The following is a 17,861-nucleotide window of genomic DNA, read 5'->3' on the forward strand; positions in this document are numbered from 1 at the left end:
ACTGGAATTTGATGAAGTCATGGGCAGCTCAGATTTCTAACTATGTCTCAAATGGAAAATATTAGTGCTATGCTGACTTCAGAGCCCGTCTGTGTAGTATTTATTCCTTTCCTCTTAAGTGATTTCTTCTTGCCTTCGTGTGATTTCATGGAGATTTCTAGCCAAACTGCTGACAAGTGCAGCACATAAGACTTTTTTGCCTCCTTCAGCAAACTGGATTGAGATTCTACTTGTGGTCTCCAGAACCATTTCCCACCCAGGTCCAGGAGGGTTCTTATTGCTTGTACCAGGTTGTATGGCCCACAGTCTCATGTTAACAGGTTTGCAGTGTTTTGTTAAGATCTAACCAGTGTGTAGGTGAGGTGTACAATACGGTGACCGGTGCACATTTGTCTGCTTGGAAGAGGAATTGCTCATCTGTGAGAATAAATTTATTCTTGTTGGGTTTGGTGGCGTGGACCATATGCTTAAAAGGTAAGTCAAACGCAGTGAATGGTCATTATCTGCTAAGGATGACATGTCCAAAGTGATAGGAGGAACAGTAGCTTTGGTAGGACAGAATAATAAATTACTGAGTTTCTGACTCTATCAGCTTGAATGCAAAAGAGTGCAGTGAGTGTGCTGTCATACAAAGTTCAATACAGGTATCCTGAATGAGGAGCATCTGCCATTTCTGTATGCTGTTGCTCAGAGCTTGTGAAAGGAATTGAGTTTTCTTACAGAGAGACTGAGCTAAGTTATGCACAGTGAAATCTTTCTAGCCCTGAAATATCCTTATAATTACTAGGTATCAGAAAAGAACATGTGAAATTTCTGCATTTGTTATGTGCAGCAGCCAGTAACTCTGTGTTGACTTTCAACCCAACAGATAAAGGAGTATCACAATTAGAAGTGAGGGCTTTTTTAGCTAGATGTATTCTTAACTAAATGATAGTAAATGTGTGTAAACACAGTCTAGTCCACACCACTAAAGTACATGAATGTTTTTTTGTATGTATTTGTGTGTATACATGTGCTTAAAAGATCTTGTTCTACAAGCTGTAGGCAATTCTGAGCTGAATCAGACAAGATGAAGAATTTAGAAAGTCTCGCAACCTGGCTTTTTATTTTTGAAAATGCAGGAACATTAAAGGTGGTATGTTTCTGCATTGGAAGAGAGCCAAGCGATGTAATTAATTCAGAAGATGGTTATGAAATGAGAGCAAAGAACATGACCTAGGCATGTATGGGTTAGTCACCTTTGGGTGAACCTTAAGTTAATCACTTGAAAGCCTCATGCAAAACTTGATAGGAAGTATTACAGTTAGTAATGCCAATTAATACATATTTATGTATCCTTTCATACTAACATGATGTCTTTTTGTAAGACTATAGGTTTTTAATAGAAGATACTTGTTAGAATATAATACACTTGATAAGACATTTGACTTAGCACCTCACAATGATTTAGAAAATTAAAATGATACTACAATGCTTTTAGGGCAACAGTATTTCTTGTGAAGTGTCTCTTAACTTTGCTGTTTCATGCTTTGTTAGCATTTTTGTGAGAAAACATATACACTGTCAATAAAGCCTGACACATAATGAAGAGGATGCCTCTGTGGCCCCAAATGAAGTGGTCTCTTCTGCTTTATCTTGGCCCCCTATCAATGTCTACAGAGTGCAGGTGGAAAAGCTGTGCTTTCAGTGCCAGGTTTTTCTAGATGATGCTGTGAGTGGAATGGCTGAGGCCACACCAGGGAACAGCTGATCATTGCTGGAACCACTGAAACCTGGTCTTGAATTTCTCTTACCATTTCTCCTTACCTTTGTAGCCATTGGCTCTTCAAAAGCTTGTAGAAACTCAGTTACATTTGGTATCTTTGGGTCTGTGTCATGTTTGAACTTGGTCCCTGGATTAGAAAGGTGGGTAGATGATGTGAGAACACAATTTCATTTTCTCAGGAAAGCACCAACATAGTGTTCCCGAATAGCAATAGGTTATTTCATCTGTATGTTCAGAATGACAGAACTGCCATCTCTTGGATTATTTCTCTGATGAAGTCATTGGTACCTCAGAGGAGGTTCACAGAAAAACTGCTGTGTGACTAAAGAGAGGAAAAACACTCAAATTACTTCACCTAAATGACAGATGGCTACGGGTGAATGGATGAACTAGAGAGAACATTTAAAGGAATTTAATTATCAAAGGTTCTTCAATCTGGCTGTATAAGCTAATGGAAATATATGACCAGCAGGTGAAGCTAACCCTATTCAAACTGAAAGTAATGCAGAGGGGCTTATATGAAATACCTTAGCAAATGTTATGATGTGTGTATTCATTTTCCATTACTGATTGTAAAGTATGGGTGTATTTGGAAAAGCTCTTAATTCAGGAAGCCTTAGAAGTGTTTTGGGCAGCTGTTAGTTGTTTCTGTTTGAAAAAGGCTAACACAGAGCTTTCTGAAAAATTGCCCCCAATGATATCCAGCTTTTGCTAAATTAGGTGAAATGGAATAGTTGGTCTTCTCCACTGTGCGTTCTTTTGTTGCTCATTGCAAGGATGCGTTGATGTGACTTTTTTCTAAAGGTTACCAGTAACCAGTACCAGTAACAAGTCAGCTTAGGATGAACACTTAAAATGGCACAATCAGATTGGTTTCCATTGAAGTCCACTGATTGGTAGCCACTGCCTGAGATTTCCAGTGGAAGTAATAAGGTTTTCTGAACATCCCAATTGGCATAACAGTGAGCATAGAGATAGATGGTTTTCCATCTCATAGCCATGATCCAAATCTTTTTCTGAAACAAATCTGAGTAGGGAAATTACAGGAAACCTGTTTCCACAGCCAACACGAGGTGTACGGCCTTCCCCTTTGTGTTGTATCAGTTAACAGATGCCTGCTTGGATATTGTTGCAGTTTGAAGAGATCATGTAAGAAATTAATTCCCAGTATTTTGTACTTCTGGTCAGCTTGTATCGTACCTACATCAGGAATAAGCTTATACCTCAAAAATCAAGTTGTCTCCTTAAGAATTCAGATGTGACTGCAAAGCCACCAGATGGTTTTACAGGTCTTTGGTATGTGTTGTATGCTCTGAGTGGAAATTCAAGGCATATAAGTTGAGCTTTAATTATTTATAGCTTACACGCTATTTAGATAGATCCTTCAAATGTGGGTACTTTAGGTGCTGAACCATACAGAGATCTCAGCCTCAGCAGAGCACTAGTAAGTAGACAGGTTGCTATCTGGTAGCTCTGGGAAATAAGTGTTTGGAGAGAGATGTAGTTTATGGTAAGCGATGTTGACGGTTAATAGCATCTTGCCCCAGCTTTGTTCTTTTTGCTGGCCCGAATGCTTACCTGTCTATTTGGAACTGTGCTGCCCTGCTTGTTCCATCATCCATTGTGCAGAGAGGATGCTCAGGTCAAGGTGGAACTGGGCAGAGTAAGCAGTTCTTAGATCTTCTGTCCCTTCCTACCTATTCTTCAGCAGTTATATCACTGATGCCATCACTTAAGTGACCCTGAAATAGCAAGAGGGAAATATTTAATGCACATGCCTTATACAAGGATTAAAGAGCTGTAACATATGATTGAATAAATCTTAAGGTAGTGGATAGGCTTTCTGTGGTGTACCAGAGTATGCAGTCTGAACCATCCTGCACTGGATCTGCATCTCTTGCACACAGTTCATTTCTGGGTACTGGGTCCTTCCTTCTTCCTGTACATTCATTGCTGGATGATACTACTCCTGTGTAGGACTGCTGTAGTGCTCTCAAGGTTAATTTTAATATTTTTGGGGGGAAAACTCTGGGTAGTATCTTGCTTGCCAAAGCAAGAATGATTGGGACGTAGGGTACAACCTGTACTCCAAGTTAACTAAAGTACTTACATCGTTAGTCAGTGTAAAAATTGGAAATCCATACAAGTCCTGTCCACAGTGCCTCCTATGCATGCAATGCCTGATTATTGGAGTTGCTTAACTCCTACTGATCTAAGGGAGGTGATAACTCTGAAAACTACTATATGGCATAAATGACAACTGCTGGTGCTTCGTGTAATTCTTCCCTGGAGTTTGCTGTGGAATTAAATATTGAAGTGTCATGTGGTGTAGCTAAACATGGTCTTATGGGTTCAGATAGAAATTGTCTAGAGTGCTCTTCACTTGTTAACCTCTGGGGCTACCGAAAGCAGTAGAGATTGTACCTTTCATGTCAGTGAACTGATCGCTGGCTGAGCTGCCACTGGCAGCTTCCAGATCTCTCTAACAAGGGCAAAACCTTTGTTGTTCTGTTTTTTTTTTTTTTTTTAGTTGACTTTCAGTGTAGATACGGTATAAGGAATAAGCGATTGATTTTTCTATCCTAAATGGGAACAATTGGTGTGTTTTCACAGATTTCTCTTCATTCTACTGGGACCTAAGGGCAAAGCAAAGTCATATCATGAGATTGGCCGAGCCATTGCTACCCTCATGTCTGATGAGGTAGGTGCCTATATGACTAGATTTTTGAAGGTCCCTTCCAACAGAATGCCTATTCTATTGTGTTCTATTAATATCCTCCATGAAATAGGTTCTCCATGAAATACGGTTTCACTTCACTAGCAATCATTTTCTCAAATAGATTTGGAATTAACCCATGAATTCATGCAGTGCATGTTGTGTCTCATTCCACAATCACAGAAACCCACAGATGCACTCCAGGTAATTACTGCAGAAGTCTGATTGGATGTGCCACCTACCCTCCAAGGAGTCCAAAGTATTTATTTAACATTCCACATCATTGCTGGCTTTTTCCCTCTTCTCTCATCTCACTCCTAATACTACCACAAGGCCTTTCAGTAAAAATGGCTTGTACTTCTTGTTACTACTAAGTAAATATTATCCTCATTTCTATTTCACAGAATTGAAAACAACCCTTTTTTAATAGAGTCAAGCTGATGAGAAGATATGCTCTTTGTTGCTTTGTTAAAGTATCTTTTCAAAGTATAATTGAACTCTTGGATTTTTTTTTAAATGAAAGAAGTGGACAATTGCATTGGTAGTATTTTTGAAAAATAAAAACACAGTTTGCAAAAAATCAGAAATGCCTGCAAGAAAGCATCTTTGTCGTTAAATAACCAAAGGAAAGGGCTTTATCTTTCTTTCAGCTATACAAAATACAAAGTTTTGCTGTATGGAGTCTCTCCTTTCCTTGCAGGTGTTCCACGACATTGCCTATAAAGCCAAAGACAGGCAGGACCTGATCGCTGGCATTGATGAGTTTCTAGATGAAGTCATTGTGCTCCCCCCTGGGGAATGGGATCCAGCTATTAGGATAGAGCCCCCCAAATCTCTTCCATCTTCAGATAAAAGGTAAGAGCAGGTCACAGGGCAGGGTTACCTCTGTGTGTCAGTTCTGAAAAAGTGAGAGGAATTGCTGCTGCTTGGGTGCACCAAGTTTATCAAGTAACTCCAGGGGGATCTGTGTCTGCGTCTCTTTCTCTAGAAAGCACTGGAGATATTTTCACGTCTATCTTCGTAGATTGTGGAAGTGGATGTTCTTGCAATTCTGTACCCTTTGGAGCAGTGGTACAGGGATATGGTGATATATAATGGGTATCCAGACACTTCTGGTGTTCTGCTTGCACTTTCTAACACGCTGTGTTTCACACTGGCTCCAGTAAATCAGCTTTCTAGCCTCCTTTATATAGCATGGCTTCAGGAAAGGCTAATACCTCTGTAGTGGGACATTATGTGGTTTCTATTTTGTGGAGCCATTAGGTAATGCAGTGAGCCTCAGTTTGGCTTGTGTTCTTGCCTAGGAAAAACATGTACTCTGGTGGAGAAAATCTGCAGATGAATGGAGACACGCCTCATGATGGAGGACATGGAGGTGGGGGCCACGGGGACTGCGAAGAGCTGCAGCGAACTGGCAGGTCAGTAATGCACTGCTGGTGTGCAGTAGCTGGTGTGATCCATCCAACATGATTGTGTTTTCCTTTCAGAAAATTCTCATCCTTTCAACTTTCCACCTTGGAATACCGTTTCAATCTATGCAGGTTGAGCTGTAACCCCAAATCGTACGCTGTGGTTTTGAGCACCCATCCTGAGACTATCTGAAAGGTTCTGAACAACTAGTAGTGACGAATTATGAAGTGTCTTAAACAAGGCACTCAAAAGTGAAAGGTACCTGCTGGCACACTGCATGCTTGTGAACTTAGACAAATTGTAAGGAGTGTAAACATGACAGGTACAGCTCCATTTTCCATTCAGATTGCTGGAAGCGCTTCAGCCATAAGCAGAGAAGCCCTATTTTCAAGACATTCCTGTTACAGTGCAATTGAACAGATGAAGGCTTTTATAGGATATAAATACGGAAGGTAACAGAGCCTGAGGGCGATCTCTCTCTTTTATTACTCTGTATGCTACATAAAAGTCCACTAGAGTGGGGATGCAGTTCAGGAGGCTGTCAAACAATGTGCTTAGTATTGCAGGATCAATATACAGGTTTTTGTGTTGCTGTTGTAACCTCCCTCCTATATTTTTTAGCTTTTAGAAGAATATTTAAATTGTGAGGGAAAAATCTGAAAGTCTGAAGTTACACATTGATGTGTACAGGGCAGTTAATAAATTGTTGTTCAGCATCTGAATGTAATGTGTGCCTACCTGCCCCATGGCTCTGTGTACAGTGTCTGAACAGTCTTGCAGAGATACTGATGAGAGGCTTTCCAGTTATTTAGCTCAGGTGGCAGCTGAATTATTATGTATTAAATAGATATAAGTTGCTGTTGGTGGAGAGCAGCATGCAAGAGAACAAGAGGCAAAACAAAATTTTTTTCATGTTGATAGAATCAGAGCTGTGTTGAGTTCCTGTGAGTTAAACATTGTTTTGTTTGGACTGTACAAAAAGAATATGTCTGCAGGTGGAGCTCTCCAAGATGATTTCACTTGCTTCCATTTTTATTTCCAGTTCTTTTTGTGGTTAATAGTTTGAAACATTTTTTCCATTTAGTAGATTGTTGGCTCACCCAACCATTGTGTCTGCCACGTGGAGAAATTTAGGCAAGGATTTAGACTGGAATTAATAGATTTTATTAGCTCAACCAATACAATTGGGGGTTGGAAAGAAAAACCATACGAGCTTCCTGAACTGCAAGCTTTTGTGGTCTGTTTTAGCAGACGTAGGGCTTGTGATTCTGAAATCGATCACTTTCCAGCAGCATCACATCATGAAAGATATTATCTTTCTTACGCTGTCAGTGATATCCCTGGACCATCGCAGCTGTGATAAGACTGTTAAGTAATGTGATGACCTCATTCCTTTCAGATCATCCTTCATTTCTGGTGGTGTTTCCAATTACTTATCATAGTGACTTTCACTGTAAAACATTTTATGCAAGTCTCCTCTTGCTTGTCTTTTCAGATTCTGTGGTGGCTTAATCAAAGACATAAAGAGGAAAGCACCGTTCTTCGCCAGTGACTTCTATGATGCTTTAAATATTCAAGCCCTTTCAGCCATTCTTTTCATCTACCTGGCCACAGTGACCAATGCTATCACTTTTGGAGGACTGCTTGGTGATGCTACGGAAAACATGCAGGTTAGCAATAGCTTTCAGACGCAATGAATAAATCAGAGCTGACTTGCCTTTTGCTGTCTACACTCAGAACTGAATTCTGAACACATTAATAGAGGAATGGTGTGCTTCTACTGAAAACTGGCTTTCTTTCTCTGCTGTTGGACGGCTGTCCGTTGAAAAATTGTACCATTACCTTAAATGGAATTTGAAAGATGGCCAGGCAACAGAGAAAAACTTAGTAAGAATCCTTGCTCCTATATAGAGAAGTTCCTCGGATTACTCTCTGTGTTTTGTCTTGGTTGTACCGTTTCAGTCAAATTAAGTTTACGAAGTCTGATTCAAACTTTCCATGTCATCAGAGCATAGCACTGTATTCTCTGCATGACTCGTACAACTCTTAACAATCTCTGGACTTCTGCCTCTCTGCTAAAAAGAAAACACTAAGATTGATAGGAAAGTAATGAAACAGGTGGTGTGGTAGAGGAGGAAAGTGAAAATTCTTTAGAAAGGTGAATTCCATGACAATGGAAGATTAGATTCTGGGAAGCGTATTTTATTTCCAGAGACTGACTGGATCAGCAGTAGACAAAAGTAGGGGCTTCAAGGCATGGCATAACTATATATGAAGCGTAAAAGAAAGGAACTCTGTTAGAGCACTGTTCTAGACTGTGTTTGATTGGGGCAGAATTATGCATATTAGGATTTTTTTTGTTCTTTTAACAAGGAAGTAAATGTAAGAACTTTTATTTAAATAGATTCAGAGCAGTCAAGTTGAATGTCCTAATAATAGTTAAGCTCATATTGACAGTGACTGAATTATTCGACTATGTAAATTTAATTTAAACAAACATAGAAAAGGGGGACACATTTCCAGAGCTACTGAGTTCCCTATCATAAATTATAGGCTAGACGAAGATTCAAAGGCTGATGGAGTGCTAGATATCCCTCCCCTTGGATAAATATGGTTTTCCACTTCCAAAACTCAAATCTGCAGCAGTTGTACAAACAGATGCACAATGCCCAATCTTAAAAAGTAATAACAGCAAATGGAAGCAGAGAATGAAAAAGCCTCCAGGATTCACCAGGGATTATCACTCTTCTATCACTAAGCAGCAAAGAAAAGCCTGCCTGCTCTGAACTAAAACAAGGAACAGTATTTAGAGTAGGGGGAGGAAGGAAAAATGTTACCTGATTCCAAATTTAGTGCATATAATTATGTTTCCTATGTGGAAAATCCTTCTTGATACCTTTGTATTCGGTTAGCATTTATCAAGTTGGCAAAAATTGTTTTTGCACTGAAACATACAGTATAGTTTCCTAATGCTCACATAGAAAAACCTCAAGTAATTTTTTAACAAAACAAACAAAACAAAAACACCTTGTATTTCAAGAACCTGGAGATGTCATTCATCTGAGAAATGGTAAAATGACTGCTGAATTAAGCAGAGACAATCCTATTGCTTACACTTGGCTATATTGCTCAAAAGGACACACACATTTTGCTGTCCTTTGTTTTGGCTGCTGGATCAATGGAAGAGAAAAATGTACTCCTTTTTGTTTTGCAGCAGTAGGAAATTACTACCTTTGGCACCTGTTTTTCCAGCAGCAAAGTAAAAACCAAAGATGTCCTCCATAGGTGTCATAGAATCATAGAATGGCCTAGGTTGAAAGAAACCACAATGATCATCTGGTTTCAACCCTGCTAATATGTAGGGTCGCCAACCACTGGACCAGTCTGCCCAGAGCCATATCCAACCTGGTCTTGAATGCCTCCAGGGATGGGGCATCCACAACCTCCTTGGACAACCTGTTCCAGTGTGTCACCACCCTCTGTGTGAAAAACTTCCTCCTAATAAGAGGGTCCTCTTGGTGGTGCTGCCAGATTTGATTTGCTTGATAGTGCAACTGCCTCACTTTCCTTGGGCTTACTTTGAAGTTGATAGAACTCAGCGTACATTTTCCCACTCTTCAGAAAAAGACAAAAGCTGCAGGAACTGCCTGTTTTGAGCCCACTGTTTTATTCTCCATGTTGAGGAGGGAAACCATTGATACTCTGTTAAAAGTATCACTTTGGTAGCAGGGAAGTTCTGGAGCAAATATTAATGCAGTGCAGCCATTTATGACAAAGATACAAGGAGAAGCAGAAAGCAAGCACTCAAGTTCTGCTGAATGCTTTGCCCGTTGATTCCCAGGTGTTTGTTCTCAGGAGGGAAACAGCCTCTCAGATATTTCTCTCCGACACAGCAATTTGCAGAGCTAAAATTGGCCTGTTCATATGTTTCTGGGGCCCGATTTTAGTTCAGTCTTTCTAAAATTTCTCTCCTGAACCCAGTCCTCATAGGTGCAGAAATGTTGAGAACTCCCACAGACTCACAGCAATCCTAAGAATCATTGTTCCTCTTGGGGTGTTGTGTCTATATGAACAGCAAGGAGATTCACCAGAGAAAGAAATTATCTGCTGAGGTTGCTACTGGCTTTGGGCAAATAAAGCAGGTGGAGGTGGTACAGCTTACAAGTGCATGTAACAACCAATTGAATTTGCTGGTTTTTATTTATTTAATAATTTGAAATGGAAGCACTTTTAGTTTCTCTGAACAGTTCACTGGTGGATCAGAGGCTCAGCAAGCCTGGGCACAAACTAGCTTTTCTGTCATCATCTCCATTCAACAAACCTTCATTCACTGTCATTCTTTGAAAAGACGTTAGGTATAAAAGACTGCTGTGGGAGCCTGGAAGAGGTTTTGACTGCTGCTTTTCAACAGAAGAGAAAATGGTGTGATGCTTGTGCTCAAGTGCTCCTGTCCCATCAATCTGTGTGAAGCTTCCCAAGACAAGCAGTTCAAGTTACTCCTGCAGGGAACTGCTCAGAAGGATGAGAATCCAGGTTCAGGTCAAGTGTTGTCCAAACCACTCTGTACTTCTGTAGTGGAAAAGAGTTCAGAAGTGTGGTTTTCTACAAGACATCTAACAGTATGAGCTGCATGGGATCTTCATTCTCAAAAACATAGAGGAAGGTAACTAATGCAAGCACAAGACCTGACCCTCACTACAAGCTCCAGTGTTGTGAAGAGAGAGTGAAAGGGCTCTTTGTCACAGGTCATCTTCCCAGGATGTTTTTGTATTGGCAGAGCCTCATTAACTTCTAGTTTACATCAGCTCCTATGACTGAGGAGCAGCCTCCAAAGGTTTTTACTCACAGATGTATTATCCTCATATAAAGCAGTGTTCTAGGAACTACAGCATTTGTGCTTCTTGCTTTTTGTAAACAGCTACATAACTAGCCCTGGATCAGGCACTCTGAACTGCCCAGGGTATACCGTCTGTCCTGGAGTGCCTGACATGGCCAGCATTTCTCTAAAAGCTCACTTCATAGTTTTCTGTTTCTGAGAAAAGACACTATTCTTAGCTGCAAACACATGGAAGAATGCAGGGGAAAAGAGATTCCAGATGCTCTGCAGCCCGCACACCGGCCACACGGGCCTTCTCTGTGAGTAGTGCAGGAGGAGCGAAGAGGGATCAGCTGTGCAGATGCCATTCCTTTTGCTGAGAGCAATTGTTTCATCCTCACAAGTCCCTCAAAAGCAGTGAGCGAAGGCTTATAGGCTCCTGTCTCCATCCCCTGTAAGACAAACTATAATCTTTGTATGAAAACTGCAGGGCTTCGCATTGAGTAGGGCTTCTCAGTGAGTATTCCCTTGCATGGATCAATTAGTGACTGTTAGTGATGGGCATTCCCAATAGCATTTAAAAATGGAAAACACAAAGGATGGCACCTTATGCAGAGGCAAGGTTGGTTGTTTCCACTCCTTTCACATTAGTAGTGTTTCTAGATTGACAAGTGACTAACATGTGGCAGGGACTAGACAACTTTCAAATCTTCCTTGCCTTTTGCTTCTTGGCACAGCTGTCCTATTGCTGCTTTAGTTCACCAGCTTGACACTGGTATTTTGAGATCATGTTTGTGTCTAGAAAAATAGTTCCTCATTGCTCCTTTGAAAGTTTGCAAGTAATTCAGTAGATAATTTTTTTTTCTGCTTGTACTTGGTGACGTACTGGTTTGACTTGTGACAGCATAATACAGTGTCAACAGAAACTTGGGTCCTTCCAAGAAATGGAGGCACAAAACTTAAATTCTTTGTTACTACCGATAAGTCAGAAAAATGGCACCCCAACCCTGAAGCTTGTCATGGGTGGAAGAAGGATCTTCTTTCTTTAAGTGTGCCTTTAATTGTGACTGCTCAGCATGTGCAGTGCTCAGGCTGCTGATTCAGACACAGCCACAACAAGGCACATAAGTCTGCGTTTAAATCTTCACCTCATCATTGAGCAAGGGTTGTCAGTTCAGGTAAGGGTGACAAACACAGCTTAAATAGAGAGTCCAGGTCCATGTAAAAACAGATTAGTCTAGATAAGAGCAAATGAGGTAAGGTCCACCTATTTCTGCCATTTTTATCTAATGACGGATGCTCTGTCAATAATCATATTATGGGCAAGAAAAAAATGCTATTTATATTGCATCAACAGCTTGCGTTTTAAAAATAGGCATTGCCCAGCTATGGTTTTGATGAAAATCCAATAACACATCAAGCACATTCATTTATCATTCCCCAGTGAAGCTGTTTTGCCACACATGCCAAAGTTGTAGAGTCCATTACATATGGAATTTACAACTTGCTGGTGACATCTGATGAACTTGGGTTTCAGTAAAGGACTGCTGGATGAAGTAGCCTTGTTTGGTTCGTATCTCACTTACTAGGAGTTACATGAAAGAGTGGCATCTTGTTTATCTAGGAGAATCTGCTCTGTTAGGGGCAGGAGCAAAAAAAAATAAAATCTGTGATGTTCTAGAGGACGTCAGGACTATTGTGTAGCCATGCTCTGTCCTGTCAGTTTGGGGAGCTCTGCAGATGTGTGATGCAGATGATCTAAGAGATCATATCCCTCAGGTGGTCTTTGAACATACTTTCCTCACTTTGTCGATGATAAAATACAATACAGTGTTACTAAACTTTGCCTCAGAAATAACTATAGGGTTTGCAGGTTATCCCAAATAACTGTAAACTGCGCAAGGTGAATAAATCTTTCTTTGTGGCTGCAGGAGAAGGCAGAGGATATTCTTCCCTTTACCTTGGATGTGTCAACATACAGCACCCTACTAGTCACCACTGTAGTGACTGATTTTCCTGTAACAGTGCTACCAGAAAGGGTTATTAGCAGAACTAACATCTCTTCTGTCTCTACTGCAGGGGGTGTTGGAGAGTTTTCTGGGCACAGCAGTCACCGGAGCGATATTTTGCCTTTTTGCTGGCCAGCCACTCACTATTTTAAGCAGCACGGGACCTGTCCTTGTCTTTGAACGACTTCTCTTTAATTTCAGCAAGTAAGTGAAAGGGTGGAGAGGGGGAGGAGGGGAGGAATGTATTGCATGAGTAAAATGCTAGCTAGGGAATGAGATGGCTTGTGGGGGGGAAGGAGGGGATTTAGTGTATGAAATGAAACATCCATTTGTTCCTTGTTGAGACTGCAGTGCAATCACATAGGGATTTTCCCAGGCATGTATGCCCAGAGCACTGCCTGGTGTACAGTGGTCTGTCTCTGCTGAGCCTTTTGGAAATGCTTTGCCAAGCCTGTGCCCAAGCCTGTGCCAAGCCTGCAATGCTTTCAGCATACTCTTCCCTGCTGACTGCTGTGCGTGTTTTCCTTGATTGCTGTGTTTCCGAAAGGAGCAAAGAAAGAAACAAAATCACATAACAAAATGCAACAGGTCTCAAGATTACCAAAAATTTGTTCTAAGTCAATATTCATTTGAAGTATCTGTAAAGCTGGCAAAATATAATGAGTGCCCAAAGGAATCAGCATATTCACTGATAATTTTACATGCAGGACTGCTGATGTTTTGGATAACGTTTAGGAAATTGACAACTTTAAGTTGTACGGAAAACTTGCCAGATCTCTTGTCTTCGTTCCTTATATCAAGGAGATAAGGAGAGTTCACAGCATTGTCAAGACTTCTATAGCAGGACAAAAAATTGAGAACTTTTGGTTTTAAGGTGTTGCTGTGCTTTATTTCAAGAGCACTTGCCTGTGACATGGAACAGCTTTTCTACCATTTGCAGTTATTTTTAGAAAAGCTCTAATTGAATTATTAAGGTAAACATGGCTGCAGGTTGTAATAAGGCAGGAGACATGGTATATGTTTGTCTCTTTAATTGTATCTCCTTCATTACATTTAATCTGTGTACGTACTTACTCAGAAATAATTGAGTGGATGAAATATGACTCTGTCTTTCCTGTGAGTACTGTAGATGTAGGAGGAGTCTTCTGAGGCACAGAACCTCTGCTAGGCAGACAGTGTATTTATATGTCACCCAACATACACAGGAATGCTTTGGTAACGTTTGCTCAGCAAATTTAATTGATAATACCTGTATCAGTGTGGTCCTTGTCTGCAAAGGTCCTGCAACTCAGGATGAGATCAGGTCTGATTCTCATTCCATATTGTCCAAGTTAGCACTATTTTATAATCTATTGTAGGATTTTAAGCCAGGTTGGCCTTGTGCTGCTCTTCAGTCCCTGTTCAACAGAGCCTTATTCATGCCAACACAGGCAGAGGTTCATCTTGGAGTTGCAGGTGCCATGGAGAGACTTGCTGGACCTTAAAGTGGTATGCAGTCTCTTCCTGCCTTCCCTAGGGTTGCTGCTCTCCAAGGCACTGCTCCATGATCCTTCCAGTCAGCAGCAGAGGAGAGATGGACTGTGCAGACCCTCTGTTCTCCTTGCTGGTACATAGGTGAACAGGAATGAGAAAATGGGAGGAAAATCAGACAAGCCTGGAGAGGGAAACTGGAAACTACCCACTGGTGAGATCTGTAGTGGGTCAGGAAGAGAGAGCACCTTTCTTTTCTTTCTTTGATGGCTATGAAAGAATAAAATCAGGAAGAGAATGAATAAAATTAGGAGCTGTTTGAATCTACCTTGCAGGTCTAAGCCTGGATGCTTCACATCAAAGTTAGAAAAAAAAAAGAAAAAAAAAAAAACAAGATGGGAAAACATTTCCTATGGTTTTGGGAAGAAGGGGGTTATTTTTAATTAGAGGAGGAGATTTTGATTATAAAAGCAATTGTCCTAACAACCTGCTTGGGCAGAAGGACAAGATTTTTTGAGGGAGCCTTTCTCACAAGGAAATTGGAATCAAGTGCTGTGATTTTCAATAATGCGTTTGTGGCTGTTCATATTCACAGCACCCTCTTCCCTGCTGGGAGCAAAATTAGAAAGCCTTGCCATCTACTGATTCATTTAAAGTGAATGCATCTGTGTCTGTGCAGATGCCTAAGAAAGCCTTTACTGAATGACAGCTAGCACTCCTGAAAGAAATTCAAAATACGTCATGATTGGGTCTTCGTTAGCAGCACAGTGCAGTTCTGTATCAGCCTCTTTTGCTGTGCTGATCCTTTTCCTTTTCACTCCCCCCTCATTTGGTGTAGCAAATCAAACATTACAACTCTGCTCTGAAGAATTTCATTGAGAGTATATAATAAAACACTTACATGTAAATTTATTTCAAATTTGCTACTAATTAAAGAATCATGAGGACTCATGCACCCACAGCTATTACCATATTGAGCTGGTGGGTTGCCTGGGACTGCTGCTCCCATTTTACAGAGTGCTAAGGAGGAGAAAGCATTGCAGAGACTCATTTTGAAGGCAGATGCGTGACAGTGCCTGAGCCTACAATACCCTGGCCCAGGAGGCTCACAGGAATGCATGGCACTGCCCAGTAGCAAGCCTTTAACTGGGACCTTGCCAAGTCTTCAGCATTTTCTCCCACTTTACAATTGAAAGACTGCAGTTCCCTCCAGTTAGGTGTAATTCTTCCAATTCAGGATCTCTGCAGTTTTGTACTGTGTACTAGAAAACTGTCTTCAAGCCCTTCTGTCTGCCAGCATTCCTCTGGTGGCAGGTTAGATACTTGGGGAATCATGGAGCATGGCACTGAGCTGCGGCAGTTTGCTGCCTGTGGGCAAATGCTGACAGGATTCTCTGTCACACCAAGTTGGAGGGAGTCTGCCTGCAGTGGGGACCTGAATACAGAGTGGAACCAACCTGCTACCAGCTCTGAAGACGTCCTGTTTCACCACGTTACTCTGCCAGGTGTTTCATCTAAAGCCATCCCTCATACTAGGAGCTAAGCCATCCCTGAGGCATGTTCAGCTCCCTGGAGCTGACCAGCACTTCCCACTGCAAACAGGTCTGGGAGGATTTGTCTTCAGGGCAGCTTAACAGTTTCCTTCTCCCTCATGTCTTTGAGAGTGTCGTCTTCCTTTTGTGCTGTTAAGTTTCAGAGCTATGGGTGGTTATCTAGTGCAGCTTTCATTCCTAAGGTGTCTTGAAGAGGACTTCTGCTCCTTCTAAAATATTTTCTAAAGAAGATTCACAGGGAGCAGCAGCATTCATTTTTCTTAGCAGACTTGATATAGCTGGGGGAAACAAGGGATTCCTGGACTCTGTGGTCTCCTCGCAGCTTTCTGATGCTGTCAGAGACCTTGCTCTGAGACTTTGCAGAGAAGATGCTCCTCCTCCTTTGTCATCACAGTCCAGCAGGGCAGAGCTGCTGCTTTCATGGAGAAATAGCTGGGGCTGGGACCCTGCTGCCCCCCACTCCCTTTCCCAGAATGGGCAGCAGTCTACCTTGGCAGAGTCTTACCTTCTCTGCTTTTTGATTTTCGTATTTCTTTGGTCCTAAAAGCCTCCCTTTGAACTCAGTGCAGTTAGAGCATGGAAATCTCCCGCAGCAAATAAACTTACCAGGGAGGAGTGATATGATTCACCCCATCATCCCTTCACAACTGTCACATCCTGGCACCCGAGTTTGTCATCTTCGGCTCTACATTTCTTTATCTGCTGCTGGTATTTTTCTGCAGATAATGCAAGGGTGTGAGACATAGAAATGCAGGCTTCTGAGTGAGAAGCTTGGCAGGAAATTGCTTTTCTAAAGGAGATTTGTAAACTGTAGTTAAATCTGCAGCTAGTGGAAAGCTGTCCAAGTTCAACTGCTCTTGGTCTGGGTGGCTGGATGCTTGGCCCTTTACAACTCTGTGTGTGTTTGCCAAGGCAGGATTTATACTGGGAAGCCTAGAAAGAGCTTGAATTCATTGGTAGCATTTATTAATGGAAGCAGAAGCAAGAACGATCACTTTTGCAAGCTTTTTCTGTCACCTCAGCTGTTGAACTGCACCATGTACTTTTATGGAGTTGGCTGGCTGAAAACAGCTTAGTACTTGGGCACAATTTTGTTTAATCTAAAATAAGCCCTGGCCCCAGAGGCTTTACATTCACCATTTCTCACTAGAAAGTGCTAATTCTGTATGGATTTTTCTAATCCCTGATATTTTCCCTCCCTGCCACCTGTGTCTTGTTGCAGAGACAACGATTTTGACTACCTGGAGTTTCGTCTCTGGATCGGCCTCTGGTCAGCCTTCCAGTGTCTCATTCTTGTTGCTACTGATGCCAGCTTCCTGGTCAAGTACTTCACACGCTTCACCGAAGAAGGTTTCTCCTCACTTATTAGCTTCATCTTCATTTATGATGCTTTCAAGAAGATGATCAAGCTGGCAGATTATTACCCTATCAACTCCGAGTTCAAGGTGGACTATATCACACATTATTCTTGTGCCTGTGAACCACTGGGTCCAGGTAAGAGAATACTTTACTGACCCTCTGATTTGCCAACACAAAATCTCACTTGCTTTCATTTATTTATTCATTCATTTATTTATCAGTTGCACTGTGGCTCAGATAACAGAGAAGTAAATAAATCCTTCTTTATCAGTTTTCTTCCAATATCTTATCTTAGCCTTGAAAATTTTCAAGCAGAAGTATATATTTTATCCTGTGTGCCAACTGGAATTTCTTTCTAGCCAACCCTTCTGACACTCCTCATGTGAGCGCTGTTAGGAGTGGAGAAGCTGTCTGCGTACCTATGTCTCCTCACAAATATGTGGCCATTTATTCTGAATGGTGTTTCTCTGAGAAAGCTAGGAAGGCTCACAGAAGTGGTGTCAAGGGCACTGCTGTGGTGCTGAAGTCAATCCTGGTATCTGCCGTGTGGTATTGACAAAGGACAGGAGCTGGATTTATTCAGTGCGTTATCCAAACATGGGTGGTTTTGCACTTCCTGGCTGCACGTATGAATGGAAAAGCATGAAGAAGTCCTCATTAGAGTAGAAGGGAAGCATATCCATCAATTCAGTCTATTACTAGAACGTGGACTGCAAAGCAAGTGTAGCCAAAATATGTATAGGTCTGGTAATTCAACCGGGAA

The 17,861-nt window shown here is 41.4% G+C and overlaps 1 protein-coding gene across 2 annotated transcripts in view; it reads left to right on the plus strand.

The window, feature by feature from the left end:
• SLC4A4 (solute carrier family 4 member 4) overlaps positions 1-17,861 on the plus strand; it is a 195,976-nt gene that overhangs the window by 141,435 nt on the left and 36,680 nt on the right. For both annotated transcript variants that reach the window (XM_090139096.1, XM_090139095.1), the window contains exons 10-15: positions 4,379-4,466; positions 5,182-5,336; positions 5,786-5,899; positions 7,387-7,561; positions 12,787-12,920; positions 16,962-17,233. In XM_090139096.1, coding sequence (XP_089995222.1) covers positions 4,379-4,466; positions 5,182-5,336; positions 5,786-5,899; positions 7,387-7,561; positions 12,787-12,920; positions 16,962-17,233 — 938 coding nt within the window. The remainder of the gene's footprint in view (positions 1-4,378; positions 4,467-5,181; positions 5,337-5,785; positions 5,900-7,386; positions 7,562-12,786; positions 12,921-16,961; positions 17,234-17,861) is intronic.

This window comes from Phasianus colchicus, chromosome 4 (genome assembly GCF_987193195.1).
Source record: "Phasianus colchicus chromosome 4, bPhaCol1.hap1.1, whole genome shotgun sequence".
In the NCBI taxonomy this organism is placed as follows: domain Eukaryota; kingdom Metazoa; phylum Chordata; class Aves; order Galliformes; family Phasianidae; genus Phasianus; species Phasianus colchicus.